Below are 20,664 nucleotides of genomic sequence, written 5' to 3'. Positions count from 1 at the left end.
TCATTTCACATGCTAATCCCCCCACTCCGCCCCTTCTCTTCTCACAACACCTTTCCAGAAAGTGTTTGGGAAAAGTCTTCGCAGTCAGTACACAGCTCCCTGCAGCTCAGACTTCTCCTTGTGTTAGTTCAGGGCCCCAAGTGGGGCTCTCGCTCCAGCAGCGGCTTTTTTCTCCCCCCCTTTAATTTAAACAAAGACTTCGGAGTTCATCAACCTCCCACTGAAATTCACAGCTGCTGAACAAACTAATCCCCTCTCCCTGCCTTTCTTCCCTTCAATGGGCTCTTGGCTTCAAAGACACTTTGGGAAAGGACTTTGCTGGGGCTCACACTGCTTCATCAATAGAAGTTAGTGCAAGTATTATCTGAAGAGCAAGTGGCTTTACAAACAAATACTGCCTAACAATCCCTTCCTCCCAAACACACACATCTAGCCCACAGACATGATGGGATCTACAACAGGATTAGAGATAGTACCCCCGGCTTCACACCCAGCCCCTTTGTGTAGCTGAGCTCAGCCCTGAAGTGTTGTGGGGAAAACCCTAGAGCTGAACGTCAGGCACAGATGGAGACAGACACACACACACACACACACACACACACAGCAGAGTGGCCACAGAAGCTGCAAGGCTTTCTCCTTGCATCCTCCTTTCTTCAACTTTCTAGACTCCCCATCTGTCCTCAAGCCTCTCTCCTGCTTTATTGGGGTGCAGGGAGCACAAACAAAGAGGCTAGGAAGAAAGATAAGGGCAAAATAGGATCTAGAAGAGATAATAATTGGAAGAGGACTGAGGAAACCAAAACAAAGCAGCTTTATTGCCCATTAAGTACATCAGTGCTTCAAATACAAAGTCCAACCATGAAAAGTGCAGCAAGAGAAGGCAGCCCTGAGACATGTAGGGGCTGAGGAGAAGGGCCTCCAACCCTTGAGGAGCAGTGCTAGAAAAGTCTTTTGTTAATATGGCTCCAATTCCAGAACTGGGCTTATGATCACAGAATGAATGGTTGAGGGCCTTGGGCCAGGGCCCAGACAGGTCAAGTCAGGACCATTCCCTGCAGGCAGTGGTCCCTCTGCTCCTGTTTCACAGCCTAGGACAGCTCCCAGCAAAAGGCAGTGCATCCTTTCTATATTCCACCTAACCTAGCCCACCCTTACAATACTGGTAGAAGAGAAGGTCCTTGTAAAAGGCCAAATTTCCTCCTTTTCTGCTCAGCACCAACCCCTCATAACCTTGACTTGTTCAAAAAATCAACAAGAGTTTACTCTACCCCAGCCTCTGGGGCCCAGAGTATAAAGGACCTGGAAATATTAAGTCAGAGCCAAGAAGGTAAGGTCAGGCTCATAACCCAGAGAAGGGATAAAACAAAAATCCCACAAGATGGGTACAGCAGAGGTAGACTTGGAGGTACTGATCCTGCTCATCTCAGAAGCCACTTAAAACAGAATATCCCTAGGAGAGAAGATGAACTGTCTTGGGTCCTGTCAGAGTACAGCATCAAGGCAAGTGAGGAGCCAACTCTGTGTCTGCCTCAGAGGCTGAGAGAGTCTTGGCAGATTCTAGAAAGCCAGGCATAAAGGGGTGGAAAGCAGGCACTCTGCTAGTTTAGAGGCAAGCCCATAGCATCATATACCTGGCAACAAGGGAAGAGGGGTGGGGAAAACAAAAAATCTATTCCAAAATTCCCCCTTTTCTGCAGGGAGGAGTTAAGTAACAGCAGAAGTAGGCTCCTCGCAAGAGAGCCTGCCTGGTTTACACGTGCAACTTATGAGCAATGGTGAGGACAGACTTCAGGACAAGCATGAAGCTGGAGACCTCGCTGAAGCTGCTGCAGCCCACCACCTGGGCATGCACCGCAAGGCCCTGCTCAAAGTTTCCTGCGTCCACACATCGGGCAACCTCATGGAGCCCAGCCAGGACATGAGGCGAGAGCTGTGGAGGGATGCACGCTTAGGTCAGGGAGCCCAACCCAGCCCTTACCCTGGGAGCATGGAAGGGTAAGAGATGATTTAAGTTCTGGAGCCCAGTCTGGGCAAAATGTGTATGCATGTATTTTGTGGGGAACCAGGTCGGTGAGACCTATGGGAGAGGACACTGGGGTCCCTTTGGCCATGGTGATGGTGGAGGGCAGGGGGCAGAGGAGTACCACTAAGTGTACTTACTGTGCCCTGGCAGAGCTTATCATATAGACATTCTAGACGTTGGGCTGCATTATCCAGCTTCCGTTTTGTTTTCTGCAGGGAGGAAAATGGATTCTGACTCCAACCCCTAAGACTAACACTACAAAGGACTATAAAGAATCACAGTGTATCAGAGCTGGAACCACTTAATGCTATTGCTTTCATTTCACAGGAGAGGAAATGAAGGCCCAAAGAGGATAAGTGACTTGCTTAAGTTGACACAGCCGGTGCATGAACGGCAGGTCTCCTGACTCCTAGTTTCACCCTCCCTCCAGTGCCCCGTACTGCCTTTCCAAGAGGTAAGCCTCAATGTTGCTGGGGCCCTGATACCGGCTAGCTAGGCTCAGACCAGACAAGCCCCTCCTTGCCCCCAAATAAGTATAAGATGCAAACAGGCCCAGAGACCATGAGAAAAGAGTCAAAAAAGGAATTGATCTATAGCTCAGGAGTCCGGGGAACAAGCTAATGGTGTGAGGAGGACATCATGGGGAAGGCTCAGACTTACTAAATCAGTGGCAGACAGGGAGCAGCACTGTAGAAGCTTCTCAAAGCTGGTCTTCAGGGACTGATGCTCTGGAGGCAGCTCCTTCCTTCCCACCTTCTCAGGAGGCCACTGCTGAAGTTGCTAAGGAAGGAGCAGGGAGACAGGATAGACGGGTAAGCTGACCTTCTCATAGCTGCCCTATGGACTAGTCCTCAGTGAGTCAATGTCACGCTGCTCCCACTCAAGCAGAGCACAGCTGGGGAGTGGGGTATATCCCTCTTCTCTGCAGTAAGGACATTTGGCACCTGCCCACACCCGTTCCCCAGTACAGAATCTGCCTCCGCCCCCCCCCCCCCCCGTTGAGGAATGAGGCCCAGCCACCATGCTCCCTGTTTTTCTACACTCAAGGAAAGTTGGTGAGTTTCCAAGAGGAGGGGAACATGCTGCTCCTGTCACCTGCAGGCTGAGTTCTCCTGGTGCTCCCGGAGGAGCATGGCCCCCAACAAGGACAGAAGGCTGTGAAGAAAGGACCCCTCGTGGCTCAGGGGTGAGGCTCACAACTGGAGCAGTAATCGGTGCTGGGGGCATAAATGTCCCTGGCAACTAGAGACAAAGAAAGAAAGGCATATGAGTCTAAGTTGAGCGACTTCCTAGACCCTGCTTTGAGAGAGTAGCAGAAGATCTGAGTGAGCAAGGGAACAGAGCAGCATGTCGGGAACCAGGAGAGGGAGAGACTGATACATGTATGCAAGAAGGAAAGAGGAGAGGGATGAGGGGAGAAGAATGAGTAGAGAAAGGGACAGGACTGTGTGTGTCCCTGACTAGGGGATGGGCTAAATGCTGGAAGAAACTAGAATACAGGTCATTGGTGAATGTATGAGGGGCAGGTAGCAAGAGACACACTGACCTCTTTCCTCTGGAGGTTTGCCCTGGGCATTAGGGCATTTTTCAAGGAATCTTGAGGTCCTGCATAGCACAAAGATAACATAGCACATGAGGTATATAGGGGTACAGTTAGGAGCACTTGAAATCATCAGTCTGAAGATCAGCAAGATCATTTTAGTTGGAGTTGATCACACTTCCCTCTGCAAACCAGCCATACTCTCAGTTGACATTCTCCAACCCAAAGGCCCCCAGTTCATTGGCTTAAGGAGAGACTCCTAAGGTGGTAGTGGAGAGGGAAAGAGAAGGAGGCAATGACCCAGAAGAGAGAAGCCATGGAAAGAAGACTGACCTTGTTGAGCACTCGAGGGGCCAGTGGTTGGGAGGACGCTAGAGCATGTAGTACCTGGCCCTCCTGGAGGATGTGTCATGGGGAAATTGACAGGTGGGGCTAGATACTGGAAGCTTGTAGGGCTGACACCTGGTAGTCTCACAGGAAGCAGAGGGAATAGTTGGGTAGTCTCAGCTATAGAAGTAGAGCCAGGCTGTCTGATGTCTGGAGTTGCCATGGGTGGAGGTAGACCAGGAAGAGGCCATGTTCCAGGGAAACCCATGGGGTTAGGAACTTGGGCTTTTTGCCTTAACAGAGGTGGCTCAAATAAAGCTGAAAAGGAACAGAAACAGGTCATTTGCCACCAAACTTCACCTTGGGAGAGACTCAGAGCATTTCAGGTAAGAATAAGGCAGCAATAAAACAAACCTAATAATGATAATAAAAAATTAATATTTGTGTATGGAGATCTACCATACACAAAGTACTTTTAACTATTCCTCACTTGACCCTAAAAGCAATCCTGTGGGATTGAAATGACCAACATAACAGCTACTCTCACTTTTCACAAGAAACAGAGTGCCTGAGTCTGTTGCCCATAGATACAAAGCCAGTAAGTGATAGTACTGGGGATTCAGAGCTCCTCTCACTACAGTGTAGACGTAATGCCCCCCAAATCCATTCTGGTCATGCCAACTCTTTGCCTCTGTGTTCTGCCCAAACAAATCTTCACTTACTCACCAGGCCTTACACCAGGGCACAAGGGCAAAGGCGGGGCTTCCTGGGGCCCAGGTGCCCTGTAGTCACTTATATTCTGAGTTTGGGAGATTTGATAAGGGCTAGGATGGGAAGGAGTCAAGGGTGTCACTAGTGATGACTGAGGTGTGAAAATCCTTGACCTTGGAGCTGAAATTGGAACCTGTGAAGAGAAAAAAGGGTCAGCACTTGGAAGGGAAAAGAAAGGTAAGTAACTGAAAATAGAAAAACAGAATATGAAACAAAAAGCTAGCTCCTAAAATAAAAATCAACAAAACTGATAACTCTATAAAAAGCGACAAAGATGAAGAGAGAAGACGCAAATCATCAAGATCAGGGATGACACAGGGAATATTACAACAGTCCCTGCAGCCATTAAGGAGATAATAGAGGAATATAAGTAATAAAGTTACAAATTATTGTTAATATGTATTATTAACAAATTATGTTTTTTTTTTAATTTTTATTTATTTATGATAGTCACAGAGAGAGAGAGAGGCAGAGACACAGGCAGAGGGAGAAGCAGGCTCCATGCACCGGGAGCCCGACGTGGGATTCGATCCCGGGTCTCCAGGATCGCGCCCTGGGCCAAAGGCAGGCGCCAAACCGCTGCGCCACCCAGGGATCCCAACAAATTTTGTTAATAAATTTGACAACTTTGAAGAAATGGCCAATTCCTCAAGAACCACAGACTACCAAACCTCAGTCAAAATTAAATAGACAACTAGAATAGTTCTAAAATTATTAAAGGAAGGGACACCTGTGTGGCTCAGTGTTGAGCATCTGCGTTCGGCTCAGGACATGGTCCTGGGGTTCTGGGATCAAGTCCTACATCAGGCTCCCTGAAAGGAGCCTGCTTCTCCCTCTGCCCATGTCTGCCTTCTCTCTCTGTGTCTCTCATGAATAAATAAATAAAATCTGGGCAGCCTGGGTGGCTCAGCGATTTAGTGCCGCCTTTGGCTCAGGGCATGATCCTGGAGACTCGGGATCAAGTCCCATGTCAGGCTCCCTGCATGGAGCCTGCTTCTCCCTCTGCCTGTGTTCTGCCTCCCTCTCTCTGTGTCTCTCATGAATAAATAAATAAAATCTTTAAAAAAATGTTTAAAGGGGATCCCTGGGTGGCTCGGCAGTTTAGCACCTCCCTTTGGCCCAGGGCACAATCCTGGAGTCCCGGGATCGAGTCCCACATCAGGCTCCTGGCATGGAGCCTGCTTCTCCCTCCTGTGTCTCTGCCTCTCTCTCTCTCTCTCTCTCTATGTCTATCATGAATGAATGAATGAATGAATGAATGAATGAATAAATCTTAAAAAATGTTTAAAAACAAAACAAAATTAATAAAATAGTAAAAATATATGACAAATTTTGACAATAATTCATAATTCAGCATATCAGGAATAGAGGGAAACTTGCTCAGCCTTATAAAGAGTATCTACAAAAAAACCTAGCTAACATCATAATGGTGGAGGACTGAATATTTTTCCTTTAAGATCAGAAACAAAGCAAGGATGTTCACTGTCACCTTTCTTAGTTTAGTACTACAATAAGAATAAGGCAGAGAAAGAAATTAAAGGCATATAGACTGGAAGAAAAACTATATTTGCAGATAACATGACTGTCTACATAGAAAATCCCAGGGATCCACAAAAAACTCCTAGAACGAATAAATGAGTTCAGGAAACTCATTCCTGAGCCTTGAAAAGTCACAGGATACATAACACAAAAATATCAATTATATTTTTATATACTAACAATAAACAAATGGCAACCAAAATTCAAAATGCAATTACCATTTGATTGCAAACTGCTCAAGAGAAAATTAAATACTGATGTCTGAATTGAAAAAACATCAGGATATGTATGATTAAAATTATAAAATGCTGATGCAAACAGCATTGGAAAGACATACCAAATTCATGGATAGGAAGACTCAATATAGTAAAAATGTCAATTCTCCTTACATTAATCTATAATTTGATAAAATTCTTGCCAAAATTTCAGCAAGTTTCTTTGCAGATACAGACAAAATTACTTTAAAATTTATATGGAAAATGCAAGGTCCTAAAACACCCAAAGTAATTTTGAAAAAAGAAAACCAGGGGTGCCTGGATGGCTCAGTCAGGTAAACCTCTGCCTTCAGCTTAGGTCATGATCCTAGTGTCTCAAGATTCCAGTGTCAGGCTCTCTGCTCAGTGAGAGTTGGATCCTCCTTTCTCCTCTGTCCTTCGCCCTGCTCATGCTCTCTCTTGCCCTCACTCTGTCTTTCAAATAAATAAAATCTTTTGAAAAAAAGAAAAAGTGCGAAGAATTATTCTTCCCCATTTCAAGACTTACTATATAGTGGTAGTATTGAAGTCAGAGTGGTATTATGAGGGAAGGACACACAGATCAATAGAATAGAAGAGAGATCTGAGAAATAAAGCCATACAAATATGCCCAGTTAATTTTTGACAAAGGAGCAAAATTGATTCAGTGGAGAAGAGACAGCCTTTTTATACATATCCATTGGGGGAAAAAAAAAAAAGCAGCAGCTTGACCTAAACTTCACACTATATGCAAAATTTAGCTCAAAATAGAACATGGACTTAAATGTAAAACATAAAACTATAAAACTAAAAAATAAAATAAAATAAAATAAAAATAAATAAATAAAACTATAAAACTTTTAGAAAAAGAACACTGGAAAACTTTAGGGGACAGTGGACTAACAAAGACACAAAAGGCATGATCCATAGAAGAAAAACTATAAATTGGACCTTATAAAATTAGAAATATTTGCTTTGTGAAGGGCCCTGTTTAAAAGATGAGTAGACAAATTCTTACATAGTTATACACACATACACACACACACACACACACACAGGTGAAATTTGAATCTATGGATTGTATTAATATCAGTTTCTTGGTGTGGACATTGCACTATGGTTGTGTGGGACACTGGCATGAGGTGGGGTGAGGATGTGATGCATGAGACTTCCCACTACATTTCTTTGCAACTTCCTGTGAATCTATAATTATTTCAAAATAGAAAGGAAAGAAGGAGGGGTGGAGAGATAGAAAGAGAGAGAAGGAATTGGAGTAGAAAGATGAGGCAGGAGAAAGAAAGAAGAAAGAAAATTAGGGTGAGAATCGAAGGTGGGACAGGATGAATCATCTGATAACTCCATTTACCATCTTTCTGGATTTTGTTCCCCAGTCACTCCAGTAGAATCCTGGTATCTTAAGTTAACAACACCCTAACCAACTGGGCACTGTGGCCAGGAACCTAGGGGTCAGTCCCACCACTTTACAGATTCCTCTGTAAACCATCACCAATTTCTGTCAATTCTACCTATAAATATCTTAAATGTAATCTCATTCTCCAGCTTTAGGTCATCTCATGTTCTTATCATCTCTCACCTCCTAAGTACCTCTAGCCTTGCCCTTCTCCTAAATACATAGCAAGTCATTCCCCTGAATAAGACCATTCAATAGCTCCTGACTGCTATCAATTTTAGGGTCAAGTCTAAGGTCTCTAGCACAGAATTCCAGGTCCTTCCTGATCTATCTCCTACCTGTTACTCCAGTTTCATCTGACTTTACTCCCCTACCACAAACACCTGTTTTGCAGCCCCATTAAAATATCAGTAGTTCCTCAAGTGGGCTTTGCTTACTCTCCCTTCAATGTTTATGTACATGCTGTTCCCACTACTTGAAATAGCCTTTACCTATTCCTTCCCTCGCCTAAATGTTTTGTAATCTTCAATACTCAGATCAAACACCATACTCATTCAGAAACATTCCCGAAACTTCTCCCGCTCCCCCAAAGACTAAGTTGCTTTTTCCTGTGTGATCCCATAGCACCTTATCATACCCCAATCACAGCATTTATGAATTTTACTGTACTAATTTTTTATACATCTATCTTTCCACTAGACTATGAGCTAATTAAGGGCATGAATCATGGTTTGTCCCTGTTTCTGGTCTAAGAGCCTAGCAGTTGTTTGATAGCAGTTATTTGAAAAATAACTTAATCTATGCTCTACAAAGTTGGGAATTTTCATCATTTTTGTTCACTAGTATATTCCAAGAGCCTAGAATCATGCTTGGTACCTAGTAGACATTTAATAAGTATTTTCGAATGAGTGAGCAAAGGAATGAACAAACCAAACCATGTCTTACCTGATGAGAAGGCTGGAATCCCAATCTGTAAGATGATGTTTCTTTAGAGTGGGGGGTAGCTCCCACAACCACCCGAGGGAAAGGGAAAGTAGGACACTGTTGGCCCAAGACACCAGAACCCTGGGCATGAAAAATCCGATCTCTCAGCTGCTGAACTGATGGCTACAAAAGTTATAATAATGAAGAACTGTGTTAATTAAAATTAAAACAAGTAAACATCTTTTCTTATAAGCCTAGCCCCATATAGCATCCAAACTTCAGTTGACCCTCTGCACTTCAGCCACCTTAGATGACTCAAAGGTCCCCAATTCCTGCCAAGCCTCCCTGCCAAGCCTCCCTCTTTGCTGTTCTTTCTGCCTAGGATGCCCTACATCTGCTGGTAAGCTACTTCTCTTTGAAGGTCCAGCCCAACTGTTTTAACCACTGGGAAGCCTTCCTTGACTGCTCTGGGCAAAACCAGCTCCTTTCCTGGAGTCCCACAGTGTTTACTATAAGCTTCTAACACTATAAGTTATTGACATCTGATTTCCCTAAACAGACTGTGAGCTTCCTGAAGGACTAGATCTCATTTACCCTAGAATTTCAGCATTTGCATAGTGCCTGGAATATAGACGTGCTCAGCCAGTGTTAGATGACTGAAATGGTTTGCTCTCTCTACATGGTCCCACTCACCTGAGTACAGTCACTGGGTAGATAGCTCATGGCAGTGGTCAGGTTGCCCTGGGCTGCCAGGAGATTGGCATACTGACTGACCCTATAGATTGTGGCAGGGCCTGAGATCACCCCATCAGGACCCCGCAGTAGCTCCAAGCTCCTATTAAGGACCATAACCTTCTCCATCAAATCCTATAGGAACAGGAATAAGGGCAGTCAGATCTCTTCAAAGCACATCCTGCTCTCTAAGCCCAGGCAGTTCACCTAGAGACTTGGTGACAAGTCATATCACATAAGAGATGTGACGGTTACAGAAGGGCCATTTGGCTTCACCTCCCAAGCTGTTAGCATTTGCTTCAACTGGGTTCATCTGGGTCTTAGATTCTCATACATTTCTGCCTCTTTTTTTGCTTCCTTTACCCTTTACTCTGCTAGTACATCATCAATTTTAGCCTCTGTTATGTTATTGTTTCACCTGTGACTTTGTCTTCCTATGAGTCTTCTCTGGTTACCTGCAGAGTGTCTGGTACAATTTAAATCCACAGAACTTTTCATAGCAGCTAATAGAAGGCCCAGGCTCACAATTACTCAAATAGAGAATAAATTTGTATAACCAAACCTAAAGTGGGGAAAAAAATTATGAAGGTTAATACCTAAACAGTTGTTGCTCAGCTTCCCCTGACTGAGAAGGAGAGAGGGAGGTGCTAGCTCATCCATGGGAGAAGGTGCCAGATATTGAAGGCCTTTTTCTACTCCCTAATATACTGATTTCAGCCTGGGGACCTCACTGGAAGACTCATCTCTGATGTCCCTGCACATCTCTACCACTAGCTTCTCCTAACAGCCCAGTATGGAGTGACTAGTGCCCTGCAGAGAAGGTGTACCTGTAGAGCCAGGGGGGATGAAGCCTGGTGGCATTTTGCCCAACACTCCACTAGCTGCTCCACACTCCCTGAGCACACATAACAGAGTCTAGCTTCAGATGTTAGTACTCTGCCACCCTCCTGCTCCATGCGAGTACCCAGCATGTCTGCAGAGAGATGGAAAGTTCTTTAATGGCATAGCTTTCCTGTGCTTCTTCTCATTCTCCTGTTTGAAAATAGGTGAAGGACCATGAGCTACAGTACAAGTAATCACAGTGGCTTTGGACAATACTGAGGCCAATTTTGCTCTACAACAAAGGGCAGAGCTCTTGCATCATGATGTAATGAGAAAGAGTAAAACAGGACAAGAAATTATCCCTACTGAAAGTAGGAGCAAGCACGGTAGTCCCTTGCCTCCCAGCTGAACCAGACCTTGGCCTTGACAACATGGCCTAGCCTCCCAGAGTTCAGGCTGCTCCTCTGCCCCCTCCCTCAGCGTGTCCATTAACTCCATGCTGGAGTCACACCACTCCAACCTGAAACCCAGGGCTACTTACCACAGAGCTCAGGAAATTTCTCTGGCCCACAGTAGGTCAGTAGCAAGGCCAGTGCCTCTTTCCAGTTCTCCAGGCTACAGGCACACACCATATCCTTCCAATTCTTCTGTACAACACAGGCTAGCAGCTATAATGGGCAGAAAGGGAAGGAGGCCATCAGCCATCCATCTAGCACAGGCAACCAGAGTCACGTACAGGGGGATATGCTAAGAAAAGTGACTCGTGAGCAGGTTTCCTATTAGATCACTGACTAGGGGTGGGGGGTGAGGTAGGGATAGTTGGAGTGGGAAGAGAGAGAGCCTGGCAGATCTTCTGAACACCAAGGTATAGGCATCCACCTGACAAAGTCCAAGCAATCCCCTCCCCTCCTCTCCTACACAGTGGACAGTTACCGAAGAGATTCTGGTTTTCCTCTTGGCCCAGTAGCACTCCTGTGTTTGCTTTAGCAGATCTGCACCCCCAGCCTGGGCCAGGATGATGGCATCAGCAAAGCGCTCTTCCTTCAGACACAGCTCCACAGCAGAGCGCAGTTCTCCAAGCAGGAGAGCCTGGCTCAGGAGTCCATCAGTGTCTGCAGGCAGAGACATCCTCCATGTTTGCCAGCCCTTGGACCCTAGCTTCCTATCCCCTCCAGGGCCCATAGTACCCTTTCTATCTCTGTATCACTAAGCCTCCCTTACCCCAAACAAAACTCCCAAGTTTCATTCCTCAACAAAATGTAGTGGGCTGTCCCAGCATGCCAGCTCCAGTGGAAATTTTCTAAGGACAGGGCTTAAGATGAAGGAGGGCTTCATATGGCAATATCAGAGATACAGTGTGTGTTGCTCAGCAAGAACAGGGTCATAGTCTTTTAAGTAAGAAAATAGAAGGATAGCAACACCTGGGTGGCTCAGTAGTTGAAGTCTGCCTTTGGCTCAGGGTGTGATCCCGGGTCTGGGGGGATCAAATCCCATATCGGGCTCCCTGTGAGGAGCCCGCTTCTCCCTCTGTCTGTGTCTCTGCCTCTTTCTCTGTGTCTCTAATGAATAAATAAATAAAATCTTAAAAAAAAAAAGAAAACAGAGGATAGAAAAAAAGTATCTTGCCAGAAGGTCTTCCACAGAAAAGACGTATCCATAAAAATCCAGAGAGAGCTCTAACCAGTAACAGAACCACCCAGCATCTGTGATGGTGGGAGGGAGGCAGGAGGCGGGGAACAAGAAAATGTTCTCAAGTCCAAGAACTCTGAGCCCACCTATTCCCACACAGAGCATTTCTCTCACTCAGGATCAGGGTACCTTCTGTGATGGGGATTTCCCATGGAGCCATATTCTGAGGGATCAGTTCATCAAAGAAGGTTGAGGAGGCAGAGGCTTCTTCTGTGATATGTTTGGAGGTCTGTGACAAGAAAGGACAGAGGTGGCTATTTTGGAAATGAACCCAAAAACAGAGAGCTGGCTTGGTAGCTCTCTCTGGGACCTCTACTATCTGGCCCCTAATAGATAAAGTTAAAAGAATAAACCAGATAAGGTTTGGGAAGGGCTCTAGTTCCATGGTTAAAACATAGCTCCTCTCTCAGCCCAAAAGCTTATGCATTCTGTGTCTCACTGTGGTTCCAAAAAGTGAGTAGTTTGAAGGCCTCTAGAGATGCTGAGCACTTTATGAGAGCAAAGCAAAGGGCCAGAAAGGGGCAGATGCCCTGAAGGCAGGTCTCCTGTGGTACCCTAGGTCCAGCTACCTGGGCTCCAACCACACCTGGCTGCAGAAGGCCTGCCGTCTGTTACTGTGGAGATCATCTCTCTTGGACTGAGGGCTCTCACCCAGCCCCAAGTCACTCTTCAACCACACGGCCACCTGCAGGAAAAGACCTATGAGTACCCTCTCCCCAGCACACGGTCAAACACATTATTATGCTTTCTTCCTACCTCCACCCCCCACTGACTGCACTCTCTGAGATCCTTGGACTATTTGCCTGAGGAAAAGCCTACCTCCAGAAAGTAAAATGTTTGTATATACATTAATGAAACCCAGAAAGAGGTCATCGAGATAGTTTCTACTGACAGCATTCTCTTCTTCTCTGTCTCAAGAACATGCTCCTGATGTGAAAGCAGCTTACCTTCTTCTGAAGCTCATCTTTACTGTATCCTAATAGTTTTAGAAATTTCATTCTGGAGTCTTCCTCTAAGGTCACCTAAGGAACCACAGAACACACAAGTCTCCATTAAACCAACGTGAATGACCTTCTCCTGCATAAGCCAACACGTGCCAGTGTACCCTCTAATATAGTTCTTCATACTACCAGAAGTACCCTACTGAGGCCAACACCATCTCTCCCCTTTTCCTCCCCAGAGTTGATCCTGCTGGGCTGGATGCACGGTGTTAACAAAACCTTCTCCCACTTCTACATGAGAATTGGGCCTTCCATTGACTTACTCGATCTGTTTAGCCTGGTTACCTGGTAAGAGTAAAATGTCAGCTATGTTTCCAGGCAACATTGCTTGTAATGGATAAACTGCATCTGGTCTGGAACTATACAAACTATAAACAGCCTCTGTGAACACCATGCTCTAGGCTTCCTGATTGCAAGGACCTTGTAACTGAATAGATCTCTTGTAGGGACTCTAGAACCTACATTTTTGGAGCCAATGTCTCTTGTAGCATGAGTCTTCTAAGCCAGGGCCACTTACACACCTGCCTTGTGCATCTCATCTCTTGCACCTGAGTGGTCTTCTTCTGAAGCTCATCTTCTGGGGAGGTGGAGAGGAGAACTCTGAACCACTGCATGGCTGCTGCAAAGACGCCCCCAGAGGAGAGTGCCACCTACTGCTACGTCATGCTGCCTATAAACTGGTTCCTGTCCTATATCCTGAGGAGACTGATGCCAAGTGAGGAGACTACAGAGTCTTGTGAGTCTAAATACCTAGTTGAAAACAGTTCATGATTGAAGCTGCACAGATACAGTTACAAAGTCAGCTTACCCGGATACTGGGGGACAAGCCTTCCTGAAGCCCTACCCTAATCTGGGTTAGGTGACTGGGCCCTTCATTTGCCCTACACAGACCCATGAATTCTGACCACTATCTATCTCACAGTCTCTCAGGGTTCCTTCCTTCTCTCATATTCATCCTTTGGAAATGTTCAGCCACATTCAGCTTCAGGACCATCATGACGGACAGCTCTTAGGTAGCTTTTCAATCAGACTTCCTTCTATCCTTAAGGACTGCTGCCTCCTTTACTCAAAAGAATAAAGGTTCAACTCCTGATGGTGCCCTCTATTCTCTTTCTCATTCCACCATTCCTGGAGCAGTTGCCTGTATCCTGCTTACAACAAAAGTAACACTTCTTATTCTTATCTTCCCACACCTTTTTTCTAGCTTCACTCTACAGTTGAAGATCTTTCTCAAATCCTCTCTCCTTCCCAGATTCCTGGTGTCTATCATCACTAAGTTCTATTGTTTGAAGCATAGACCCCAAGCTTTTCTCAGACTCCCTGGGGCCGGTTCTGTCCTTTTTGCGTTATTTGCTACGATCTCAAAGTTTTGAATAATCCTCCCACTGCCTAATTGGTTATTTCTCTTTCTCCCTTTAGTTCTCTCATCTACTCAAGTCCTTTGACAGGTGGAGCACTCCTAATGTCATGCACAACTTGAAATTTCATTAGTACTGGAACTTGATCCATGCTTCAGAGTAAATTGGGACTTAAGTCTAAAGTCCCATCACAATAACTTGTCTTGGATTATCTGAAAAAAACTCAAAGCCTTCTCACGATGATGCCCCCTTCCAGCCAATCCTCTTTTCTTCTTTTTCCTTCTCTTCTCTCTTCCCATTACCTTATCTGCCCTTTGGAATTACATAAAGCCTTCACCTTGTCCTTGGTAAAGTATCTAGGATGTCAGCAATAGAAGCAAAAAAATGCAAATGTCACTTGTACCCCTCAGCTTCCTTAACTGCAAAAGGTCTCTGAGCCACTGGTATAAGGTGAAGATTCTGTATCCAATGGGTGGTGTGGTATAGGAAAAAGCCTGAGAGGTCAGGGCCTCTGTAACCTAGGTCACAGTGTGGTTGTCCATCTCCTGGAGTTTCTGGCTCCAGGGAAATGCTTCAGAGTAGCCAGCCTTCAGGCTTCCTACCTTCAAGAATCGCCAGAGCATTTTTTCACTTTGCAGTGACGTTTGCTCTATCTTGTTTTGGCAATAATTCAGGAGATTTCCTGATCCCAGGGCCTCCTGCAGCTCAGCTGATCGTCTCAGGAATTCAGATTCTGTGGTAACTTGACTGATGAAGACAAGGCGGAGGCAAGGCTGTGGCACCTGATGGGCAGGGGTGTTGGGGAGGCCAAAGGTAACCAGCTTCCCCCCAAACTGTTGAAGAAAAACAAGAAAGGTAAAGGTTGTATCTTCAAGCTCAAAATTAACACCAAGTCCACATCACAGGGAAGGCTATTTATTGGTTGACCCTAGAATAGGAAATCAACAATAAGAACTCCTGGGGGTGGAAGGGGATCAGGAAATGAGTAGCAAAAGTGCCTCCATACCAAAACCACTTCCACATTTTTAGCACCATCATCTTAAAACTCTAGCACACGGTACTCATCTTCTCACCTGTGCTGGTAGCACCATTCTCCCAGTCACCTTGGCTACATGCCTTGGCATTATCACAGTCTTTATATCCCCCACACCTACAAAACAGCAGTCTTACCTCTTCTTGTGCAGTGTCTCTCATGCAGGGCTCTTCTGTCCCATTCCCAGTGCTAGCACACCTAGGTTACTGGAATAGGCTGCTAGCTTCTGGGTTTTCCTCCTTCCAAACCATCCTCCAGTCCAAGCCTTAGACTACCACCCTGTACCTATTGCTGCTCAGGAGTGTGTTATGGTTTCATAAGGCCACAGAAGAGAGCTCAAGCTCCTCTGCCTGTAACGTACAAAAGCCTCCAAAGTCAGGGCCAGACTCGCTAGCCTCTCTCTCCCTGCTCATTTATGTAATTGCTCCAACATCCCCAAAGTGCCTAGTTCATTCCTGCCTCTGAGCCTTCACTCACCAAGACACCCCCCACCCGAGCACACTTCTTGCCAAATTAACGATCCTACATAAAGCATCTGTCACCAAGCAGAGCTCAGTAAAGTACCTTTATTCCATCAGTTCTCCACCTTGAATGCTCATTAAAACCACCTGAGGAGCTTTCCTGCATCATCAGGCTATACTCCAGACAATAAAATCTGAATCTCTCAGAGCGGGACTGGGTATCAGTATATTTTAAAGTTCTTCAGGCTGAAGCCATAGTTTACTACTACTGCTTACTCCCCCAACCCTTCACTATTTCCCTTCCTAAGACCTCTTCCTTAATGAACTTTCCCACTTGGAATTCTTCACTTGACTCCTACAGCGCAAACCTATACTACAGATTAGTGCCAAACAAAACAATCTCAACTTTTGATTTGTTAGCATTTGATAGTCTTACAAAGTGCTTATATATATTCCTATTTGATGTTCATGCCAATTCACTAACATAAGCTGAGCAGGTACTACTATCCCTGTTTTACAGATAAGAACACTGAAGTCCTGAGTTAGTAACTTGGTCAAGGCTACCCAGCTAATAAGTGACAGAGCTATGATAAGAATGCAGGCCTCGGGCACCTGGGTGGCTCAGTCAGTTAAGCTCTGACTCTTGATTTCAGCTCAGGTTGTGATCTCAGGGTTGTGGAACTGAGCTCCATGTTGGCTCTGCACTTGGTGGGAAGTCCACTTGAGATTCTCTCTCCCCCTCTCCCTCAGCCTCTCCCCACCCCCCCCCCCCAGCCTATGCATTCGCACTCTCTCTCTCTCTCTCTCTTTCAAATAAGTAAATAAATCTTTTTAAAAAAAATGCAGGCCTCTCCAGACAGACTCATAAATACAGAGAACAAATTGGTGGTTGCCAGAGAAGGGGGTAGGAGGATGGGCAAAATGGGTGAAGAGTGGAAGGTACAGGCTTCCAGTTATGGAATGAATAAGTCACAGGGATGAGAGGCACAGCATGAGAAATATAGTCAATGGTACTGTAACAACTTTGTATGGCAACAGATGGTAGCTACCCTTGTGGTGAGCATAGCATAATGTATAGACTTGTCAAATCATTACATTATATATATTGTACACCTGAAACTAAATGTAACATTATGTGTCAACTGTACTTCAATTTAAAAAGGCAGAAAATTAGCATTGGGGCTGATATACAGAAAATGAAACTCTTAGGCATTGCTGTTAGAAATATTGTACAGCTGCTGTGGAAAATGGTATGGTGATTTCTCAGAAAATTAAACACAGAATTGCCTCTTGAAACAAAGAACCAAAAGAATGTACCCCTTTCAACATCAGAATTCTTCACTGCACTGCCTCCTGAGAATGTTAGCCTTCCCTTCACAATAAAACTGGTGGCTCCAAACACAAGAACCACTTCTTTGATACATCTGTTTTCAATTCAAATCAGAATTTAAAGCACTGGGTTAAGTGCTTTAGGGCCCTGCCACTCCTCAGACCAGCAGCAGGAGCATCACCTGGGAACTTGTTGGAAAAGTAGAGTCTTGGGGATCCCTGGGTGGCTCAGTGGTTTGGTGCCTGCCTGCCTTTGGCCCAGGATGTAATCCTGGAGTCCCAGGATCAAGTCCCACGTCGGGCTCCTTGCATGGAGCCTGCTTTGCCCTCTGCCCGTGTCTCTGCCTCTGTGTGTGTGTGTATGTGTCTCTCATGAATAAATGAATAAAATCTTAAAAAAAAAAAAAAAAAAGGAAAAGCAGAGTCTTGGGCCCTATCCTAGACTGAATGAACCAGAATTTGAATTTTAATAAGATCCTCAGGTGATCTGTATGTGCATTAAAGCTTAAGAAGCAGCTGCTTTAGAAAAGGAACAAAATGAGGTCCCTATCTTCAAGGAATCTATTACTTAATAGGGTCTCCACACATATATATAAATAACCTTAGTACAGTTAGAATGTATAATTCTAGGACTAGAAATCTTTGAAGTGAAATTTGATTTGGGTTTAAAGACAGGCATTGTGGAGGGGTGGTATTTAAGACAGTAGAAGTCTGTAGTAGGATTCAATGGCTCAGGAGAGAGGTGAAGGGCAGGGTATGGGCTGAAGCAGCAAAGCTGAGTAGTTATTTGTAGAATAGAAAGGAGTCATATGTATCTGAAACCTAGGGAACACATAAGAATCAGGTGGGAATAAAAACTGGAAAGGTGGGCAGCCCTGGTGGCGCAGCGGTTTAGTGCCACCTGCAGCCCGGGGTGTGACCCTGGAGACGTGGGATCGAGTCCCATGTCGGACGTGGGATCAAGTCCCATGTCGAGCTTTCTGCATGGAGCCTGCTTCTTCCTCTGCCTGTGTCTCTGCCTAAATAAATAAATAAATAAATACATCTTTTAAAAAAAAAAAACTGGAAAAGGAAGTGAAGCCCTGTGTACATGTGGTCTGGAGTCCATAGGGGGATGGAGGCCAAAGGTTTTGAGCAAAGGAGTGACAAGATGGAACCTACATTTTTTTCTTTTCTGCTTTGTATTCTAACCCTTACATGTCTGGACTCACTACCAGCCCAGACATGTAAGGGTTAGAGAAAAATTAGGCAGAATCACAGGAAGTTCTCTATAACTGAGCAGTCTAAAGCAACCAATACCTTTTATTTTTTATTTTTAAGATTTTATTTATTCATGAGAGAGGCAGAGACACAGGCAGAGGGAGAAGCAGACTCCATGCAGGGAGCCCGATGCGGGACTCGACCCCAGGACCCCCGGATCACACCCTGAGCCAAAGGCAGATGCTCAACCCCTGAGCCATCCAGGCATCCCGCAGCCAATACCTTTCAGACAGGCCTGGCACAGTAAGCAAGGTGAAGCGGTAGAGAGAAAAGCTATAGAAACTTTGAGCACTAAAATGGGACCTGATCTGAGACACAGGCAGTAGGAATAAATCTCCTATAGAACATAGCTATACATTAGGCATACGAGAGGCTTCACAAACTTATGCATAACCACACACACACACACACACACACACACTACACTTACAGCAAATGAAACACCTGCTGGCCTTCTCATCCATTTGGGGGGTTTTTTTAGAAGAGGTATCAGTGATGCTTGGGACACTTGCTCTGGTACCTGCAATGGTGGGAGAGGCTGGCCTTTGCTGAAGGAAGAATAAATCTGAGGGCAAAAAGACACCTGTATCACCAACTCAAAGTGGTGCTGCATCTATAAACATTTATTCTGGAAGAAATCCTTGAGATACCCAATCTAGCCTACAAAGCCTTGATTCCTGTTTTCTAGGGAACTGGTAGTGAGGGTAGGATGCCCAAGGCTCTTGGAAGGCCTACTGTATCCAAGGTTTACAGTGGAGGGTAGACACAAAATGGATCTATAGGAGAAAAGGAGATAAGACAGTTCATACTTCCAAAGTAATGGTCCCAGCATGGAGGTCCAGTATCCCTGAAATACCACAGAGAACATCCAGGAGCAAGAGTTAGTCAACATGAGGCCTCTTTTGTACTATGGCAGGAACTGACATCCTCCCAGGAAGATGGGCACTAGAGCAAAGGTTGCAGCTCTCCCAACCCAGGGCCCTGGCTTCCCAGTTTCCAAAAGTTCCCACTTCTTTCCAGGCCATCCCCAGTCTCCTCTTTCTCTACCCCCCACCCCAACATAGAGATAGCATTCTCCACCAAGCCATTCAAACCTTGTCAGCATGTCTCATCTGCTGGACTTCCCAGCTCCTATCCATCACAGAGTACAAACTGATCCAGCCATCAAAGGAGGCAGCAGAGAACACTGGAGGGTCCCGAGGGCACCACTGCACATCAAAGCACCAGCTGCTCTGTGTGGGGAGCTTATATACTACCTGTGAGGGAACCCGACCATTAGGGAAGCCCTGACCTACGTGAGGCAACCCAGAACACACAGCTTATTTCTCCCACAGAGGGGTCAGCCTACCTCACTGCTCCCCAGGTTCCAGCACAAGATCTGGTTGTCCTTGGCACTACTGAGCAGCAGCTCAGCATCAGCCTGGCTCCACGACACAGATAAGATCCCCCTAAAAAGGAAGGGAAAGAGGAACTAACATTTGTTGAATGCCTACTCTAAGTAGGGTACCTTAGAGATCTTGGATAAATTTCATCCCTATAAAATAGGCAGTCTGATTTCATTTTACAAACAAGGAAAATGAGATTTTGAAAAATTAAAAGCAATCATGCAGCCAGAATCCAAGTCAAATCCCAGAGCCCATGCACTACACACTGTATCACTCTGCCTCCCATAGGTCCCCTCACAATGGCCTGTTCTTTTTCCCTGACGATAGAGTAGAGGCTATGAATTAGCATGAATCAGGCAAGCATCCATCCCCATGGGTGCTTTTTAGCCCAGGAGGAAAGTGAGGACTCAACTCTTCAAAGTCCCCAAGAAGGAAGAAAGGCAATATAGCTCTTTAGTAAGAATGAACAGCATGGGGTTGCTTTCTCTGCCATGGGTCCAAGAGCTACAGCTTCAGGGGCAAGCCTGTTCAGATGGCTAGACAGGTGCCAAGGTTCTCTTATTAAGGAGAACTCCTGGAGGAAGCAATCTCACAACCTAAAGAAATGAACATTATCCTTAGATCAGAGCCTGGGGACTCCAAGTATTTCTCATGCCTCTATCTACATTCCCATTTCTGGAACTTAAACGTAATCTTAGGTTCTTTTCCATAACCTTGGGATCTCAAGGAACTCCTCTTTGTTGGGGCTAGAGTTAGGACTGGGAGACTGTGTGTTCACTGGGAATGGCTCTGAAGACAGGGAGGATGTTTGGTAAGTAAAGTGAGG

General features: G+C 45.4%; 1 protein-coding gene across 20 annotated transcripts in view; it reads right to left on the bottom strand.

Annotated features, from left to right (window-relative positions):
• The window catches only part of SEC31B (SEC31 homolog B, COPII coat complex component), a 59,686-nt gene that overhangs the window by 26,676 nt on the left and 12,346 nt on the right, over positions 1-20,664 (bottom strand). For 7 of the 20 annotated variants that reach the window (XM_072805685.1, XM_072805686.1, XM_072805693.1 and 4 more), the window contains 19 exons: positions 19,802-19,901; positions 19,548-19,709; positions 18,884-19,018; positions 14,973-15,203; positions 12,959-13,033; positions 12,598-12,696; positions 12,141-12,240; positions 11,256-11,434; positions 10,864-10,990; positions 10,328-10,473; positions 9,462-9,635; positions 8,790-8,951; positions 4,617-4,794; positions 3,897-4,208; positions 3,570-3,628; positions 3,119-3,265; positions 2,684-2,803; positions 2,161-2,232; positions 789-1,930 (listed from right to left, as the gene is read on the bottom strand). In XM_072805685.1, the coding sequence (XP_072661786.1) occupies positions 1,751-1,930; positions 2,161-2,232; positions 2,684-2,803; positions 3,119-3,265; positions 3,570-3,628; positions 3,897-4,208; positions 4,617-4,794; positions 8,790-8,951; positions 9,462-9,635; positions 10,328-10,473; positions 10,864-10,990; positions 11,256-11,434; positions 12,141-12,240; positions 12,598-12,696; positions 12,959-13,033; positions 14,973-15,203; positions 18,884-19,018; positions 19,548-19,709; positions 19,802-19,901 (2,758 nt within the window). In that variant the 3' untranslated portion in view covers positions 789-1,750. Of the gene's footprint in view, positions 1-788; positions 1,931-2,160; positions 2,233-2,683; positions 2,804-3,118; positions 3,266-3,569; positions 3,629-3,896; positions 4,209-4,616; positions 4,795-8,789; positions 8,952-9,461; positions 9,636-10,327; positions 10,474-10,863; positions 10,991-11,255; positions 11,435-12,140; positions 12,241-12,597; positions 12,697-12,958; positions 13,034-14,972; positions 15,204-18,883; positions 19,019-19,547; positions 19,710-19,801; positions 19,902-20,664 lie in introns of those variants that run through there. The other 13 variants (XR_012020725.1, XR_012020726.1, XR_012020727.1 and 10 more) reach the window with 7 other exon arrangements.

Source organism: Canis lupus, chromosome 29 (genome assembly GCF_048164855.1).
Source record: "Canis lupus baileyi chromosome 29, mCanLup2.hap1, whole genome shotgun sequence".
Taxonomy (NCBI): Eukaryota; Metazoa; Chordata; class Mammalia; order Carnivora; family Canidae; genus Canis; species Canis lupus.
This window is presented reverse-complemented; position numbering and strand designations above follow the sequence as displayed.